General features: G+C 46.0%; 1 protein-coding gene across 2 annotated transcripts in view; it reads right to left on the bottom strand.

Moving 5' to 3' along the window:
* Positions 1-203: 203 nt before the first annotated feature.
* The window catches only part of NCALD (neurocalcin delta), a 112,722-nt gene continuing 92,582 nt past the window's right edge, over positions 204-20,343 (bottom strand). Inside the window, exons 3-5 of one of the 2 annotated variants that reach the window (XR_012644369.1) lie at positions 14,365-14,470; positions 4,267-4,757; positions 204-3,752 (exon numbers count right to left, since the gene is read on the bottom strand). Coding sequence is in view for 1 of the 2 variants with exons in the window: in XM_074986833.1 (XP_074842934.1) it covers positions 4,660-4,757; positions 14,365-14,470 (204 nt within the window). In the remaining variant the exon portion in view is untranslated. Of the gene's footprint in view, positions 4,758-14,364; positions 14,471-20,343 lie in introns of both variants that reach the window. The other variant, XM_074986833.1, reaches the window with a different exon arrangement.

The following is a 20,343-nucleotide window of genomic DNA, read 5'->3' as shown; positions in this document are numbered from 1 at the left end:
TCCCTCTCAGCCTTGCACCTCAATCTCCTATCCCCAGTCACACCCCAAATCCTTGCCCTGACCCCCTCCTGCGTCCCTGCCCCAGCTCACACTCCCTCCTTCACCCAAACTCCCTCGCATATCACCCCCTCCTTCTGCACCCCAGCTTCTTATCTCAATCCCCCTTCTGCACCCAACCTCCGCCCCAGACCCTGCCCCTCCTCCACTAATATCATGGAGGAATGCAGACCTTGACCACCTCCCAAATTCAAAAAATATTGCCCACCCAGATCTACAGGGACCTCCTACGTGGCATTACACTCTTGGATGCTGTCAATTTTATACACCAGATGGTCTGCACAGATGACTGGTCCTGTCCTTCAAGGGCCCGGTGTCTGTACAGCTGCACCAAAGAACCAACACCACTTCTGTTCACTAGGAATTCCACTCACATCAATAGAGTTCGAATTTATGTATTCTGACAGGTGTTAGTTCTACACGTGAGAAAGAAAACACTGAACATTTTCAGAAGCCAGAGCAAGGCTACTCATCAAAAATACTCACTAAAGTAACACTGAAAAACTTATCTACAAAGTTACAGTCAGAGGTATCAAGCAGCCTGCACTGTCTCCAGTCTGAGACTGAGATATTTGAATTCATGCCCTTAAAAATGGCAAAGCTGCTGTACTGTTTTGCTTGGTCATTCTTTTTTTTGAGATCTCGCTGAAGGGAATAATGCCATTTAGCGAGCCAATAAAGGAATTCTGTATATCAGTATGTGATGGAGTGGGGTGTGGGGGGTGTGTGCATATGAGACTCAGGCTGGATGTGTGTGTGACAGGCAGAGCAGCTCCCAGCTGCTAAGGATGACCCCCTGGGGCTGTAACCTAAGCTGGCAGGTAACACCTTCGACCTGAACACAGAGCAGGGAGGAGCCGGGCTGGGTTTGAATCGGAGGCGGCAGTTAGAAGCTGGGGAGAGAGAGATAGTTGGAAGGCAGCCAGCCTGGCGAGCGGGGAAGCTAGACCCCAGATGGGGCACCCCTCGGGCTTCTCTCCCCAGGATGGGTTGGAATGGCTGTCTCTGCCTGCTGTACTGACACCTCTGTGCTGAGCTGTTCCTCTGTCGACTAATAAACTTTCTGTTCTGCCTGCTGAGTGAGAATCGCTCCTGCCTGCAGATGGGGTGCAGTGCTTGGGGACCCCAAACCCCATCACACAATACTATACTTGTTTTGTTAACTGATAAATTGCAGATACTCATTTAACAAATTCAATTATAGAACGTTTTTAAATTATCTAAATTTTTACTTGTAGAGTAAGAAAGGAACAGTTAATATTTTGAAACAAAATAAACTGTCAAAGGCAGGCAGGTAAAAATAATCTTAATGTATTTTGTAAATGTTTATACAATAACCATATCTCCGATTATTTATGTCCTCTGCAGCTGTGGGTTACATTCCTAGTCTTTCAGTGGAAAGAATTACAACTCCGCTAGCCTGCGGTCACATCACAGGTTGTATTTTCAAGCACATAGTTTAAGTACTAATGCGCAAATTGATTCTATCAAAAAAACAACCAAACAAAAAGCAACCAAGCGACCAAACAGCCAAACACCAAACCAAGGGCCTAGATCCTAGGCCAAAGGATTCTCATGCTATAAAAGGAGATGGAACACAGCTGCTTTAAAAAGGCAACATTTTAATACTTTCAGTCACATGCAATTGCTTCCGTTGTATTAAGAACATTAATTGGAGGAGCTATCAACTTTGAGTATTTTACTTCAGCTTTAAAAAAGGTAAATTTTTCTAGCTTGTCCACAATAATACCTGGGATCAGAATTTTTTTTCCCCAATGTGTATTTAGGAAAATTTACGTTCCAATTTATTTTCCCGTGTAGTGGATGTGACAAAGTGATCCAAGAAGGGTATGATACAGTGAAAATGATTGCTTATGTTTGATGAAGGAGCAGATCCATAGACCCATTGCTCTTAATGCAGCAGTTTACAACAACTAGGCAGCGTCTACACTAGCAACTTCTTTCAAAATATTTTCCATAAGAAGGGGGCTCTTTTCAAAGATCCAGCAGAGCATCTACACACAAAAAGCGGTCTTTTGAAATTAATTTAGAAAGAATGTGGCATTTCAGGAAGACCTCCCCCTTTCAAAAGCTTCTTTAGAAAGAAAATGTGTGTAGATGCTCCATGGGCCCTTCTTCCCCCCCGAAAGAGCAGTCCTCATGGGGCCTGATGTTTTGATCCCTAGCCCATTCTTTCGAAAGAGCGGGGGCTCTGTGGACGCTCTCTTTTGAAAGAGCCGATTGATCTTTTGAGCCCTTTTTTGTGTGTGGACGCACTCTTTCGAAAGAAGTTCTTTCGGAAGAGATCTTCCAGAAGGACTTATTTCGAAAGATTGCATAGTGAACACAGAGCTCCAAGGATCTAGCCAGCTTTGTCCAAATGAAAAATCATCCCCCAATTAATAAGGAGAGAACTGACCTTTGAGTCAGCATGAACCAATCTCTACAGATTTCTTCTAGGCGAGGGCCTCTCTCAGGTCAATTTCTGGCAAATACAGAGAATTACCAGGAAGAGCACAAATGCTTTAAAGGTTCTGCTTTGTGCATCGTATCGCCAGTGAGGTGCAGGTAAAACAGATTGAAATAGGCAAAAACCACTTCAGCCAACTAAAAAAATGCACTGTAGTATTTCCAGTGACTATGCTAAAAGCTAAAAAGGTTATGTATTTAAGCCTATATCTATGTGTGCCCCTCTCTCTCTCTCTCTCTCTCTCACAGACACACACACACACACAACTGGCTAGTCTTTTAGCTGGTTTAGGAGAAGAACATCATCAGTGACATTTCTGTAACCAGTATAAATTGAAATTGACTCAGGATAGGCCCTGTAGGTCATCTGAAACAAAGAAATGGATGGATCTGATAAACTTTTGTTCCGGACTGGTTTGAAACTTACAGTGAATTTGACAGAACTGATTATGTTATCTATAATTCATTTTCATTGTGCTCCATACGTTAAGCATGAGAGAGCAAAATGATATGAAGCCAAAGATCTTTTCTCCTTCCTGAATATATGTTCTCTTAACCAGTGATCAGCAAAAACTTTTAAAACTTCTGTTTCTTGGTGACTAATCAGCATTGAACTAGTTTGCAACAGATCTAACTTATCTTACTCAGTTTCTTTTCAATTAAGGCTAGTTGAGGTTTAGCATTTACAAGGTCACTTAACAAAATATCAACCTTGCCCCTCACACAATGATTATACTACAGCAATCCCACACATTCCTGACTTGGGCAGTGACTGCAGTGATATATTACCTACCATATCATAAAACAAACTTAAGAAATGACAAGCTAGCCTAATCTTAGGCAGCATAATACCTCCTTGTTGCTATGCTCTTTTTCCTCTTTCCAAAAGTTGTGCTTGTAAGACATCCCAAATATATACACTGCTTGGAATATAGCAACTCTGACCAAAGGAAAGAATTTCACAACAGCAAATTTCAGAAATCCTTTTGAATCCAAGTGAAATGATAAACATTTGACAGATCTCTCTTACATCTAATTTAAAAAAAAAAAACTTTTTTAATATATACATACATAAACATATCACTAAGCGTACCATGTCCTTGTTCCAGCACATATCTTACAATCTTATTAAAATAAATGAAAAATGAAATCTGCAATGCTAGCTTTAGAACAGTTTGTGATAGTAACTCTCCCATCTTTAGAAGACGACACAGGAACTGCATGATCTATTTGTAGAGAGAGAGAGAAAAAAAAAATCCAACCTAAACAAGGACATTCATAACAGTGGACTTGCCTCAGGGTCAGTTGCCTAAGGTTGCACAGTGCTATTTCTTAGCTTTAACACTAATTTGAAAATATCTCACTAAACACACATCTCCCTTAAATTTGTGTCCAGTACCCAATCTGTAATATACACAACTGCATTTACTAATCACAAATAGCAACAGGTTTGCTAGTCTGTTCTCTTTTGAGATCAGTATTATGAATTGTGGTTGATTTCCAGTTAAACCCTGTTGAATAAACCAGCATAAACCCGGCAGAAATCAGGGGATCATTTTTCTCCTTCTCCATGCACCTTTAAATCTTTCACACCATGGAAAGAATTTGGCCTTGCAGGGGGGACCAGAGAGGGTTACAACTTGCTAATTTACTGTATTAACACTTCTTACTCACCCTGTCTTGTAGTTTTACTTGTGCCTTCTGGATAAAAAAAAAGACTGTACAAATGAAATACTGCACCTGTTGTAACACTTTGCACTTCAACTGCTATTGTGCTTCAGAGCCTGTGGATGAATTTTCAGGTATTAAAGCAACATTTGAAAATCTGGCAATAATGTGTTGCTGAAGGTTTCTTCCTTCTTGTTGTTTACATTTGAGAACGGACAAATTGAACAAAAATAAAATCTTCTAAACAAGTTAACACCACAATGTCCATTTAAAACAGTATTCTGTCTGTGCTCTGGACAAACTATTAAGAGCATTCAACATTCTTATAATTAATCCACAACAAAAGAAGCAAAAAGGTGCCACAAAAGAAGGCGTAATTGGTCATACAGAGGCAACACCATCATGAATGTTGTTTGGCAAAACAAAACAAAAAAAGCAGATACACAATTCATCCAAAGAACTGTTTTAAAATTGCCCGGCACTGCTAGGATCACACTGAAGGAGACGGACTATGGACGGATCACTCTTGGCCCCTCGGATGAACTCCTCCAGAGAGAGTTTGCCTAAGAAAAAATAAATAATAAAATTTAAATCATGAAATGCACTCTGCAGTAACAGCACATTTGCACATACCCAATGCTTTCACACTATGGACACAGACCAAAATTTCCAACTTATCACAACAAGGAAACCATGGGAAAACGGTTAGGCCTTGCAGCCTGCCTGGAAGTAGCGAAACGCTCCCTCCATTTAAACTTGATGGCTGTTGGCACAAATGTTTTGAGCCAGTGCAGTGAACTCAGAACTGCAGGAGGAGACAGGCGGCCTCTAAAAGCTACGGACTTGCTCTTAGTAGACACGATACCCTTGTTGGATTAACATACGGACGGAAGGGGAAGTTGCCACAGGGTCCCCAGCTGTGAGGGGCCCCCAGGCGCCATAATTCCATTTTGTTTAAACAAGTCGCTTTAATGGAATAAAAGCAATGTGTCATGTCATTCTTATTGTAAAATTAAGTGTAATTTTATTATGCATCATGAGTAATAATAAGCATGAGTAGATTTTAAAGCACAAATAATGATGTTATATTAACATTTTAATATATTGGGGGGGCCCCTTGTGACTGAGTTGTCCCAGGGCCCCACTTGTTCTTAATCTGCCTCATGCACGGTACTGTACCTTTTCCAAATGTATGTGTCAGTTAAGGATGCATAACCATCTACGTACACGATGTTTCTTTAAAGGCTCCATTACAGTAGCATCTAGGTGCTGAGCTGGAAATTTGTACTTTTGGGTTTAATCACTAGGGGGCAAACTCTGAGAAGCTTGCATGGAATATAAACAATAAGAAGTCCTGTGGCACCTTATAGACTAACAGATTGTTTGGAGCATAAGCTTTCATGGGCAAAGACCCACTTCCTCAGACCAGAATCAGATATTTTGGTCTGTTGAACTGACCCAAAATGTTTTGTTTAGTTCCATAAAACACTGAACTGCATTTCCCGTTCAACACTTTGCCTTATGGGATTTGTAGTTCAGGTCCCAGTCTCTCCTATTATCTGACCTCCCTGAAGAAATACCTTCCCAGTCATATATGTGGGACTGTCTTGTGCCCAAACTCCCACAAGGTAATACGCAACAATGGGAAATGTAATTTACAGTTGAACTGACTTCAAACCAAGTATTTCAGTTTGAGGAGCAACAAAAATTTTCATTTGGCCTGAAAATGTTAAACCAAACCAAACCAACCCAAAAAGCCTTCTACATTTTCGAATCAAATCACATCAGTATTTCTTCCTCCCTTTCCAGCACACAGGTTTTTTTCTTCCCAAAATTTCAACTCCTTGTTCCAATCTGGGATGAAAACAAATGGTGTAATGCTGAACAGACATTCTGAGTTCTGCTCAGCTCCAATTTGCATCTTGTGCAAAGGACACTGCCAACATTGCTCTGAAAACCAGAGGGGCCTCTGCTCACCGAATACATTATTTTGTTAGTCTTTAAAGTGCTACATGACGGCTTTTTTGTTTGGAGAGAATACAGACGAACATGGCTCTCTCTCTGTCACATGGCAGCTAAAGTATTACTTGTTTCCTACCACCAAAGAGCATGGACCCAAGACAGCACTTACTGGAGGACTTGTCATGCCCCATTAACATTCTTGCCCTGCGTGGTTGCTGGGTTTCCCCCTTTATGCTTAGAAAAGCCACAAACCTACAAAGGTTTAGGTACTTCAAACTCATGAGGCACACAGATAAGCATATATCCAAGCCTTTGCTAGACTGGACCTGTAGCACACAAGATCTTTGTGGCAGGCACTATCTAATGCAATACGTTTGCACAGCGTTTAATACAGTGGGTCTCTGATCCTGACTGCTGTGCTTAAGTGTGACCAATATACTAACAAATTGCAATAAGTAACGAAGACCAAATCTGTCTGCTTAACAGGCAGTACAGCTGAACCCCCGAGTTACACACTCATTGGTCAACCACACACTTCATTTGGAATCAGAAGTACACATTTGTGCTGCAGGGGAAACGAGATGAAAAAACCAAACAACCTAACCAAAAATGGTGCAGTTTGTGCTAAATGTAAACTACGAACAAAGGGAAAGTTAAGAAAAGATTTGTCAAGGTAATGAAACTGTTTCATGCCCTGTTCATTTAAAGTAGCAGAAGCGTAGCCGTGTTAGTCTGGATCTTCAAAAACAACAAGAAGTCCTGTGGCACCTTATAGACTAATAGATATTTTGGAGCATAAGCTTTCCTGGGCAAAGACCCACTTCATCAGATGCATGGGTGGGGATTCCAGAGGAAGGTCTAATTTACAGGCTCATGGAAAGGAGGGAGTCCCAGTCGAGAGGAGGGAGGGCCAGAGTTAAGGTCAGTTCAGTCACGGAGAATGTGGCCCATCATCATCAGCTAATGTGGAGTTGTGAACATCAAGAGAGGAGGTCTGGCAGCTGCTGCTTCCCTGGGGCTCCAGGGCATCGCCGGTGGCTGTCGCTTTCCTGGAGCTCCAGGGGAGGCCCGGCGGCTGCCACGTCTTTCCTTGTTCCTTGGGGCTCGGCAGCGCTGCCCCTCCCCCCACATATTTCCCTGTCCTGTATTTGGGGCAGGGAGATATGAACACCCTTATTAGAGTAGCAAGGTCCAGTGGTCTGAGGAGCCAGGCACTCCTGGGTTCTAAATCCATCTCTCACACTGACAGTCTCCACAATGATGGATACCCATATAAACCTCCTATAATAGAGAGAGTCCACCAACCTGAAAAATAATGCTAATATTTACCTTACATTAACTTAGTAACTTTACAAGGTTTTGCAGGGATTCATAGTCAATGTCTGTAAAGTGCTGCGAAGATGACATGCATTTTTAAAAGAACCATGTATCCGTGAAAGCTAAGGACTAACAAATTTATTTATTAGGTCACGAAAGTGCTACAGGACTGTTCATATTTGTTAAACTTAGCTGTTTAAGATCTAACACAAAGATTTTAGCAAAATCTAAAATCCACCTCTGGTCTAAATTATGCCACGCCTCTCCCCATCAAATGCTATGTATATGATTTCCCTTTGGTAAAAACTTCTGCCTCTTAATTAAAAGGACAATTGCATTTGATGTAGTTTTCTAAGCACCAGTTCTCCAACATCAACTCCCCTTTCCAGAGTCTTGTCAAATTTAGAACTGTTTCACCTCAGTTTAATGAGATTACATTTCCTTAGCTGTGGTATTCTGTTAATTTCCTTTCTTTAAACTCCGAAGTTCTGAAATGTGAAACATAAGATGAGGCCCTCAGTTTTCACACAACTCCATTAGCTGGATATTTAGCAGAGAGAAACTAATTTATTTCTTTCCCTGCTGCAAGATGGATGGTACAAAACTGCCTGAAAGCTAAACAAGCACTGTACAGAGGGAAGAAAACATTAACATTATATTTACAAGAAGGCAATGACATAGATTAAGTAGAAAAGACTCTAGGGCTGTGTCTACACTAGCAATGAACTCCAAAGTTAATTTTGAAGTGAGGGGCAATTTTGAAGTAGAGTGCTGAGCACCCACACACATTTTGCATTACTTCGAAATTAACTTCAAACTAGGGGGGCCCAACTTCAAAGCCCTTACGCCATTCCCGGGAACGGAGTAGCACCCTATTTCGAAGTTTAACTTGGCAATAGGATGTGTGTAGATGCTCCGCGACCGCTACTTTGAAATAGCAGGTCCACCACGGTGGTGGTCCCACAGATGCCTAGACATGCTCTGGCCAGCCCAGGTGGGGCTATATGGTTACCACTGGCCACGTGTCAGGAAGCAGCTACCCAGCAACCCCAGGCAGGAAGCTGAGAGTGTGGCAGAAGTGGGGGACCACAAGCTCCCTGCTGCATGGCCCCTTCTTGACGCTGGCGGCAAGTCACACGCCCCAGCTGGCACTGTCAGCAAGCCAGGAGCTCTGTGACCCCCCAGAGCCCACTGGCGAGTCCCCTGAGGACTCACAGCAGCCAGGCAAACTGTGCCAAAAGAGGGGCCCCTCCTGGACCAAGGTGGAATTGCAGGAGCTCCTTGGACTGTGGGGGTTGGGGGGGATCCTACTCCACACAGGGCTGCGGCAGAGGAATGCGGACGCACTCGAGCGGCTGGCCGGGGGCTCGCCACCTGGGGCCGCCACGTCCAGACCGGGGAGAACATCCGCACAAGGGCGGAAGGGCCGTGTCAGGCATGCGGCTGAGCGAGGGACGCTGCCAGCCGTGCGGGGGCATGGCCCGCCCACGGCCCCCATTACGGGGAGCTGCATCAGCTCCTGGGGCCGAAGGAGGTGGCCCTACTATAGCAACTCGTGGACACTGCTGGCTGCCCGGCCCTCGCAGACACAGAGGAGGAGGCGGGTCTGTCGGGCACCACCAGCCCCGTGCTGAGGGACCAGGGCACAGAGGCTGAGGGTGATGACGAGGGTCCAGCAATGGGACCCTCGCCATCGCCCTCCCCTCCGGGACAACCGGCCGGGCCTCTTCCAGCCGTGTGTCGCCCAAGGTCCTGGAAGTAGGAGCTGGTAGGTACGGGGCATTTGGGATGTCATGGAGCCCGTGGACACCCCCCACCCGACAGCCCCACAGTCCACACGACCAGGGAAGCACATGGGGGAGCAATGAACCCCGTCCAACCCTCCCCATGTGGGAACCCCTCTGCACCCAGGATCCCATGTGGCCCCCCCCAGGCAATTGGACAGCAGAGGAGCGGGGCGGAGGCCAGAGGATCAGCGGCCTGGCCCATGGGTCGGGACACAAGACTCAGGGGCCGTCCCCCTGTCCTCTTCTGTCTCCACAGGTCTGCCATCTAGGAGCCGCTCCAGCCTCGTGTCAGACCACAGACCAGCCCACAGCTGCGGAGGGCCAGGAATCCGCCTCCTCACTCCAGCCTGCATCCCGCAGGGCTGCTGCTGGGCCAGACAATGGCAACGATGGAGGGAAACGGAGGCAGCCGCCAACTGGGCGATCATGGGGGAGATGACAGCCGTGCTCTGGGACTGGCTGGCGAGGGAGCCGGAGGTGTGGGTGCAGGTGGCTGACAGCCTGGAAACCCTCCACCAGGCTGTGGCCAACCACCTCGGCCATCCTCCTGCTCCCTCACCAGCCCATCCTACAGCAGCAACCCCTGCCGCGGCTGCTCCCCCCGCCCCCCGTGCAGTGGCCCATATCCCAATGGACCTGTCCCCAGCCACCCACTTGGAACTGGGCTGTTGGCTCATGGCCAGTGTGGGCACATCGGCAGTGACCCCAGTGCCCCCCTGTGCAGGCTAAGCCTGCAGCACCCCCACCTTCCTATGGTCCTGGCCCTCTCCCAGCCCCACAGGGGGCCCCAGACCCAGGGCAATAGAGGCACTCACAGCTCTCACCCCTTCACCCTCCACCACCATGGACAACTGAGTCCTCCCTTACCCTGGCCCCCTCCTCTAAGTTTGGTCCCCCAACCCGGACCCATGCATCCCTCCGGTGCATAGCTTCCCCCTTGTGAATAGGTTCATTCATTGTTTTGTTGTTCAGAAAACACGTTTATTCTCACAACCCCCCGTAAAAGTCAATGTTCAAGCCCTAATCCCAGTTCCTAGTGTGTAATGGGGTAGTGGTGGGGGGGGAGTGGTGAGTGTGGTGAGGGGTGGGGGACGTGGGGATCAACGTGGGCCCCAGGCAAAGGCCTCATGCTGGGCCTCCTTGGACCCTCACCCCATCCCTTTGGGCCTGGCGGCTTCTGTCTGCTCTCCACAATATTGTGAAGAGCGCAGCACACTGCAACCACCACAGGCACGTGTGGGAGGCTGACATCCAGCCTTGGGAGGAGGCAGCAAAACCTCCCAAACACTTGCTCAACAGTGCTCCTGGAGTGGTTCAGGCAGCTGTTAAAAAGGTCTTGGGATGGGCTGGTGCATTTCGTGTAGGGCTGCATGAGCCACTGGTATGCAGCGTCAGCCACGATACAGGAGGCGTCATGAAGTCCCCTGGCAGGAGCTCCCGCAGGAGTCACAGATGCCCTCCTCCATCTGGTGTCCCAGCCACGAATTTTGAAATAGCCGGGCTTCATGGGTCTTGCCTGACCGTCCCACACAGACATCCGTGAAGCAGCCCCTTGCATCAACCAGGGCCTGGAGAACCACCAAGTGGTACCCCTTCCTGCTCACATAGGAGCCCCCACTGTGGTTTGGGCCTGGATTGCGATGTGTGTTCTGTCCATCATGCCAAAACTGTTCGGGAACCCCAGATCTGCAAACCCGGCAAGGGAGACATCCAGGTCCCCGACACTGACGACACGGCGATGGAGCACATTATTTATTGCTCAGACGACCTGTACAGGGTGGAAGAAAGACACGTCCGTGAATGCCAGACTGGGTGGTCTCCTTCCCCCCTCTCGGGCAGGCCTTCCTTCCCCACCCCTTCTTGCCCAGCAGCCCCTCGCCAGGGTGAGTCTGTGGTCTGAACCAGGCTTACCTTGAGCAGGACTGACCTGATGGTGGCCTTGCCCACCCCAAACTGATGGCTGATGGACCGGTGGCTGTCTGGGGTGGCCAGCTTCCACAGCGCTATTGCCAACATCTTCTGCACGGGGAGTGCAGGCCGCATTCTCATGTCGTGGTGCTGGGGCGAGCCAGTGGCAGAGCTCCTTGAACATCCACCTGGTCATGTGGAAGTTTCTCAGCCACTGCTCATCTTCTCAGTCCCCAGCACTAGCAGGTCCCACCATTCTGTGCTGGTAGAGCAGGTCACTGGGACTGGATCACCAGGGGCGATGCCGCAGGGTCCAGCCAAGAGCCTGCAAGATGGGGTCCATGCAACCGGCCCAGCCGTGCTGCTGGAGGACAGCAGCAAACACCATGGCCAGCAGGCCGGCCACAGAAGAGAGAAGACCCCCCTCGGGGAGCAGCTGGCCAGGCATCTTGTCCCTGGGTACTAGCTCTGCTCCCTTGCACACGGTCTGCCCTTCTGTGTGCAGCCTGGCAACCCTGAGCATGTGTAGGGTGGGGTTTTTGGGAAGGACCCTTTTAAGGGAGCGGCTGGCTGCGAGCCCGGAAGGGCTTGTCGGCCACGCAACCCCCACCTGCGTCGTTTCCTGGCCTCTTATGTTGAAATAGGGGCTACTGGTGTGCAGATGCTTCCTTTCAAAATACTGGGACATTATTTCGAAATAAGAGCTGGGGTCTTTGTGTGTGGTTAGATGAGCAACTTCGAAGTCTGTTATTTTGAAGTGGGATTTCAAAATAAGCAACTTATTTAGTTTCTGTGCCGTGTAGACAGGGTCTAGAAGTCAGACTTTTCCAATAAGCAATGGATTTCCAATTTTTATTACTTCTCCACCTTCGTGATTTTTTTTTAAACTTAGCTGCTAACATCATCACAGAAGGTTATTTTACCACAAAGGGACTGAGTATACTGATCAGAGAGAGAGAGAGATGTCCAAGAGATTTTATAACTTGATTCTTCACCTTCCTTCACCTAGTACATTTATATATCAAGGCAAAGCAGGAACAGACTGCTACCATCCTTGATTTAGTAGCAATTTATACACACGTTGTGCTAGCACAAATGACTACGCATCTAGTTTGAGATGCACCTGTGATAACAGCATAAAAATGGATTGACGTGCACTGTGCATCTGAGTTTAGAAATGGATCTATAATTTATTTCATTACTGAGAGATATAACCAGTGAGGTAGAGGGACAGACAGAATGTGGCGAACCAAGAGAATGAGCTCCTTGCTTTTATACTGTATACAGCCCTGGTTCAGATCTAGCCCAAAGCTCATCAAGAACTATTCTAAACAACTGCTTATAAACAAGTGAGATGAAAGATTGTCCTGAATGCTCATAACAAAATTACTATATATTTGATATGGTTCCCAAAGTTTCTTAGAGAAGAAACTCCGAATTCACTGCACAGAATTTTCTCTAGTCCATTAGAAAATGTCCCTCCAAGTTAGCCAGGGCAGTGAGAAAACTACCCTGTTAACTTTGCTAGATGGGGTGGCCTCAGTTCATCACTTTCAGCAGGCTTTGATCAATAATCTGTGCCTAAGCAGTTTTTGAACGATGTTTGAAACACAAGTTACTTTGAAAATAAAACTGCTGCCTGGATTGGCCATACAAGACTAATATGACAGTCTAACAATTACATACCCAATATAGTCAGCTAGGCCTGAGGACTTCAGAGGAATTACAGGAAAGGTGGCCTTTTTGTATTGAGTAGCGAGGCCATATTTTGCTGTGCTGGTTCTCCAGCAAAACCTAGGCAGGGGTCTGGCAACCTGCAGCTCTGGAGCCGCATGAGTCACTTTAAGGATTTCTTTGTTTCTCCTGACATTTTAATCACAAAATTAAAAAAAAAACCAACCTCCTGATTAATTTCAATAAACAATGAATGTCTAAAAGCCCAAAAATGAACAACTCATATCTAATAGCAAATGATATGTGATCTCAAAATGTTGGATAACTTCCTCTAGCTTCCTCCAGGCAAACAGTGTACAAACACATATGTAAAGTGTGAGGAAATAGAATATGTAAAAAGTTTGTGAATGTCCTGCAGTAAACACATATCTCATTACAAATCATTGTGTGCACACTGTTCTTAAAATAGCAGTTACAAAAAGTACGGACTGATGATATTTAGTAAGGACTGTCTCGTATTTGCAGGCACTGTGGCTCTTGAATTATTACTGAGTTTTTTTTCTTTTCTTACCAAACTGGAAAAAAATGACTCTTCTTGCTATTTTGGTTGCCGACCCCTGACCTAGGTGAGTTGAAGTCTGCTTCTACATTACTGCTGACGCCACTGGCTCAAAAAAAGCAGCCACAGCTCATAGACACCAGAGATATACAGGGTGTCCCAACACCCTCGCCCCCCGTTCTTCTGGTCATGACTCCTCAGCTGATGACAGAGAGGGGTGGTGGCACAGGCGTATCAGTACTAGTCCTGGGATACCGCAGGATCCCCCTTTGCTGGGCACTCTTCCTTTAGCTGGTTATACCCCACATCTGCCAGGTGTGCACATCCAGCTTCTCACCACCGTAATGCCCACAATCCCAAGCAGAGCTAGACATCTTCTGCCGGCCAGACAGCCTGGTACCTAGTGGGCCAGATCTAGGCCCTAAGACCTGCCCCTTTCTTCTGCATTTCACGCCTGCGTAGACTAGACTGCTCCCGCTTAGCCTGTGGCCCTCAGAAGACCCCTCTCTCGTATCCGAATTTCTCTACGGAAAGGCTGAGCTCCTAATCTAGAGTCCACTAGGCAGCCTAGAAATTAAACTTACAATGCCAAAGACCCTTTGTTATCTAGCCCGTCATTGTTTTCAGCTTCAAAGCATTTTATAAATCCTAACTAATAAGTCCTCCCCAAACCTCTGAGCGTTTGGTAAATGGAAAAACTGCAGCAGAAAGGTGAAAGGGCTAAGTTCTGCTTTCAGTTGCACTGGTAGAATCCAAACCAGCTTTGCGCTGAAGTCAGCAGAGCTAATAGGACATAATCTGGTCCCAAGCGTCACTGCTTTAAAATCCTTAGGGGAGAGATTGAGCTCACTGACTGTCCTGACATCCAAGTGATTACCTCCACCAGTCTAGCTTCTGGGTGGAAGCCAGCTGGCGGCAACTGCAGAGTAGGGATTGTTAAAGGTAAATGCCTAAAATTCCTACCGTCTCGATTGGTGTCCATCTGGCGGAAGATTTTCTCTGTTCTCTTCTCTGGGGTTGACTCATCTTCTGGCATCTTCATCACCGAAGACACCATCTTATAGATTGCCTAAGTGAGGTGACAGAAGCAAAGTGCTGATAACAGATATTGGATCTGAACAGAACAGGGCTATCATGAGATGGTGAAAAGAGCAAACATAGCATCACCTATGCCTCAGCGGGATTCTCACCACAGATCCCCAATGGGAGAGACAATGCACACACCTACATGCACATTTGCTCTTCTACACTAGAGACTTTCTGATCACTAACCTCATTTCCTTAGCCAGCTCCTTTTGAATACAGCTCTGCCCTTGGACTGAGGATGAGTATTTCCCTATTACAAAATGCTTCAGAACTTACCATACCTACAGTGCATTATAGATTTAGCAACATCTCCATGAATCACCCAAATACATTAGCTCAGTAATGATCAGACAGTTCCAAATGCAATGTGTTGCACACCATACCTCTCAGGTAACTCTGTTTTTTGCCCACCTCCGACCTCCCATTCCATTCCCATGCCCCATGATTTACGTTGCTCCAGCTCTGCCTCTTTTCCCCACTCTCTGGCCAGTTATTTTGTCTGTTTACACCATAACCTTTCCAGAGCTGAGGGGCCCATCTTCCTGTATGCCTGTGACGTGCCTAGTGTATTATAAACAGGATATTTTACCCCACTAAGTTTTACATGGGCATAAAATGACTGAGATACAACTGCCTCATCTGGGCCATTCCAATGAGAAGAGAAAGCCTGGTACCACCCCATCATTGTGCTGGTTTCAACATATATTATGTATTTCTTTTTCTATTTGTGATATATTATGTTCTTCTCCTATTCCACCTTAGCAGGAGAGATAGATTAGAGAATTTTACTCTTATGGAGTATTTCCTAAAATGGCTCCCTGAATTGGGTCTCCAAAATGTGAACACACTGAGTGCACGTAAACTTTGTCACTGCACATGCAAACTGGTATTTTTGCACACAGAGCAGGTAATTGGTAAGTCCCTATTTGCACATGCACAAATACATGTTTTCCAGATACTACTGCTGCTCATGTTACAAATTCGGCTCAAGGTATCACCACTTTGGTTTTTTCCTCTCCCACCTCAGCGGTTTTGGTCCTTGGTGTTGCCTCAAGATCTTGTAATTTAATTTCACTTTCTAGCTTGCATCTGGCCCCTTCACGAAGACCCTCTACCTTGGAAGTTCTCACCATCAGTCAAAGGGGACTCAAGGGAATTGCTGCTGGAGCAGAGCAGCACAGCTTCATCACCCAGAGGCTACTGTTAAGCAGCACAAGACACTTCCTTCTCCAAATGATGAATGTCCTGCTTTCCTAGCATTCACCCTTTCGTTGACAACACCTGCTGACTTTTCCGATTTCGCCAGTTCTAAATAACATACAGAATTACACCTGGAGGAAAATAATTGCCTGTATAATTAGTCATTTTCCCCATAGATCAATGTTTCTCAACCAAGGGTTTTTGTATCCTTAGGTCTACAACCACTCATCTAGATATCTGCCTAGTTTTAAAACAGGCTACATGAAAACACTAGTAAAACGAGAACAATCTTAAAGTTCATTCAGACAATGACTTGTTTCTACTGCTTCATATGCCTTACACTGACATGTAAGTACAATATTTCTATTCCAAGTTCATTCAGACAATGACTTGTTCCTACTGCTTCACGTGCCTTATACTGACATGTAAATACAATATTTCTATTCCAATTCATTTCTTTGACAATAAGATGGTAGAATGTCAGCAAGGTTTCAGCAGTAGTCTTCTGTGATATTTCTGCATGTTTTTGTAAGTAGTTTTTAAGTGAGCTGTAATTTGCTGGTATGTAAAACAAATCTGACTCCTGAAAAGGTTACAGTAATCTGGAAAGGTTGAATGTTGACCTACCTGACTTAAACCCTGGTACTCTGGGTGGAGCATGGGTCATGTACAAGACTGCTCCATTTCACCGTGTTTTGGGACAAAACTTCTAGCTGACTCCAGTTGTCATCATTGAATGGCACTTGTTTCAAACCTTAGATTACCTTAGGACCATGATTCCCAACCGGTGGTACGTGTATCTTTAATGGTACGTGAGCAAAGTTCTGGGGATACGTATAAATTTTTTTTAAAAGGGGTACTTTATAAAAGAAGGTTGAAAAACACCGTCCTAGATTAAGCAACAAATTGCGCTGTTTCTTGACTCAAGTTATAAAATACGATTGTAGTATCAGAAAAGGAGATTTCAATATATATATGGAGATACACATCTCATAGAACTGGAAGGGACCTTGGGAGGTCATTGAGTCCAGTCCCATGTCCTCTGGACAGGACCAAGCACCATCCCTGACAGATCTCTTTGTCCTAGACCCCTAAATGGCCTCCACAAAGATTGAGCTCACAGCCCTGGGTTTGGCAGGCGAATGCTCAAACGACTGAACTATTCCTCCCACCCAATAGTCAATATTAACAGCTGATAAATGAATGGGGGAAGGGATGAGCACCTGATTCATTATCTTCAAGATGCAACATGAAAGTACCCAGTGACCCCAGCGAGGACTGGAGTCACTGCAGGATGATGTCCAAACACCGAGGACACAGTGCCTATCCCAGAGAGGTCACAATGGAATGCAAGGTAATGGAGAGGTAACACACAAGACAATGAACATGGTTGTAGCAAAGAGGAAAAAGGAAGAAGATGAAGAAGGATGCTCAGAGTTCATACCTGCCCTGCTCTGGTTACTCGTTTGTAGAGATCACAGCAGCACTGAGCCATAACAACCTGTCATTCACTAAATAGCTAAACTTCTAGTCAGACAGAGTGCAAGACCGAAATCAATACATTTTAAAATGCAAAAAAAAAAAAAAAACTTTCCCTCAAAATATCTGATATTTCAACTGGTATTCTTAACAGTGCAATTAATTACAATTAATTGAGTTAATTGTGTGAGTTAACTGTGATTGACTATGGTTGCTACTGCAAAAAAATGGTGTTGGTAATTCAATAGGTGACATACTTCAGCCTGATTTAATGCTGAGCTAATGTTCTAGCACAATGCTAAGGACAGCATTGCTGCTGGAAGTGCCTCCTTTGCTTCATCCTCACAGACTCCCAGGAACTTTTGGGACCTACCTACAAGTGCTGGTCAAGCGCACTCTGAACAAGTACATTCTACCTATCTTCTGTTTAGATAGGTTGTTCTTTCACTTCATGTACTGTTGAGTAGCATAATTGCCTATTGCTTAACAGTTGAGGTATTCCACTCTCAGGAGCAACTGTTTCATGTTTTGGTCCCGTGTGTACACAAAATAGATGCAGCACAGTTGGGTCATTTAAAGATTCTATGTAACTATAGGAGCAGAACTAGTTTTTGTGGGACTGGTTTGTACTACACTGTTACAGTTGGTATTACACTGCTATTCTGTTGTGCTCCCGTTAGGATTTTGTCTACCAAAACAATCAGATTTATAATGGTCCAGGGAGAATACCTGCTGAATGGGAAATCTGTGAAACAGTGTATTTCTGAAATGATATCTAAGAATATCCTATCAGGACAGTCATCTTCATCATATGAAAACAGTTCATGAAGGACAGCCACAGAACCCAAGATTAGTCTCCAACAGCTGTAGGAATTTTGCTAGAATTGCTCAGATAGCATTCAGCATACGGAGAAATCCTGGGGAAGAATTACAGTTGCTGGACTTGCAGCCATGGTTACGTTCCAAGTAACCGGCATAAGAAAATGCGGATTTTTAGAGCCAAAGTTGTTTAACGATGTCCTCAGCTTGCAGGGTCCTTAAACGGACGTGTGTCCAAACCCAGAAGACACAGACAGATATATGAGATGTTCTTGAAGAGCAGAGCATGATGGGAATAACAGAGCTGATGTTCCTTTTACAGTGAAAACAGTATCTCTGGTCAAATCTTGTATGGCCTTACTTAGTTCAATGGGACTTTTTCTATGTAATGGCCAAGTGAAAACTGATTAAGAAACTCAGGATTTACCCTGCATTAATAGTGTGCAACAGTACTGGGACTTTAAATGAGAAAGCTCTCAGAAGAAGCAGATGAAAGTGTTAGGCTAGTCCCTAACCCAGGATCAAATGCTGCTCAAACCTTACCATGGGCCTGCAAGAGCACAAAGGGTACTGGCGCATAATGGGAGTCCTGGGGCTCACAGCACTGTCCATTCAGCACCCTCACTGGTCCTAATCATCGCTGATAGCTGACTATACACAAAGGGGAACACAGATACCTGGTGCCATTGCAACCTCTGTGCAGCCTGCTCCCCAGCACTGGTTAGGGCAGCTAAAGTTGGCATAACCTTGGAGCAAAGAAAATTATGTTGGGGACCAAGCTGAGCCCTGAAAAAAGCAGGAGCAGCTCTCAGAGGTCAATGGGATGTAGGTCAAGTGTGTATTTTATAGCCTCACACATTTTAAAAACCAGAAGCCACCAGGATCATCTAATCTGACCTCCCACATAACACAGCCCATAGAGCTTCAGCCAGGAATCCCAGCATCAGAAGCGTGGGGATGGTTCGTGTGGGAGGTGAGAGATGGGGGGGTTGTGGGGGGAGGGAAACCAGCTTTATCTTACTCCACTGTTGGCTGATTTTCCTGCTGAACTCTCTCCCTCTTTCCACATTCGCTGAGTGACAATTCAGTGCAAATTTCACCACTTTGCCCCCTGTTTATGACCAACTGAAGCCCCCACGAGTAACTGATGCCACCACTTTATTCCATTGGTGAATTTGGCACAGCCACTTCCCTGGGGGCTGCACCTGGCTCCCTGCATTTCACAAAGCCTCTGAGAGTCAGCGGTGGGGTTGTGCTGACAGCATGAAATGCTAGGGAATGTTTAGAACTGTACTAGAGTCAAACAGAACATCACTCTTGCTAGGCGACTTTAGTGCAGAAATGTGACCTCGGTAAAATTACTATAAGGTGGGTGCATGACTGGGAGAAAGCTCGTACTCAAATAGCAGCTTCGCTGGTTCACAGTCAAACTGGGAGGATGAACTTAGTAGGGTCTGGCAATGGGCTATGCAGGATCTGCTATTTTTAAGCATTTTCACTGGTGGCTAGAATAAGGGAATGGAGAGAATGCTGATAAAATCTGCAGAGGACACCATGCTGGGAGGGGTTGCCAGCACTTCGGAAGACAGGATGGGAATTCAAAAGGAATGTGACAGATTGGTCTAAAATCAGCAACATGAACGTCAATAGAGACAAGTACAAAGTACTTCACTTTGGAAAGACACAATCAAATGCAGATCTACAGCATGGGGAATAACTGGCTGGGCAGCGGAAGCGCTGAAAAGAAGTTATGGTGGATTGCAAGATTCAATATGAGCCAAAATACGGCACTGTTGCAAAAAAGGCAAATCTCACTCTGTGGTACATTAACAGGAGTATCATATGGAAGACATGGGAAGTAAATGTCCTGCTCTATTCAGCGTCACTCTGTTGCGCCTGCATGCAGGGGCCAGCCTAGATGACCTCTGTGGGTCCCTCAGCCCTACATTTCTACGAACCGGGATGGACAGGAGATTTGCAGGGGCATCATTTCAGGCTTTCGTAGGGGGGCAGTAGGCCTGACAGCCAGGAGAGGCCCCAGCGCAAGATGGGAGGAGGCCCAGCTCTACCCCCTGGAAACAGCAGGGCTGATGGCGGGAGAGGTGGGGCTGAGGGCAGTCAGCCGTCAGGCCCCCTCCCAAGATGGCAGAGAGGCACAATGCTGCTCCAGCCCCTGTGAACTGCTCCACGTGGCAGTTCAAAGGGGCCAGGAGATCCCAGCTGCCTTTGAATAGCTGGCCCAGGGTCAAGTTCCCCTCTTGACCCCCACTGTCGTGTGTGTGTAGCTGAGCTCCCCCTTCCCGCTGGTGTGTGTGTGGGGGTGGGTGTGTGTGGGTGTGGCTGGGCCTCCCCCTTCCC

The sequence above is a fragment of the Carettochelys insculpta genome, chromosome 2 (assembly GCF_033958435.1).
Source record: "Carettochelys insculpta isolate YL-2023 chromosome 2, ASM3395843v1, whole genome shotgun sequence".
In the NCBI taxonomy this organism is placed as follows: Eukaryota; Metazoa; Chordata; order Testudines; family Carettochelyidae; genus Carettochelys; species Carettochelys insculpta.
This window is presented reverse-complemented; position numbering and strand designations above follow the sequence as displayed.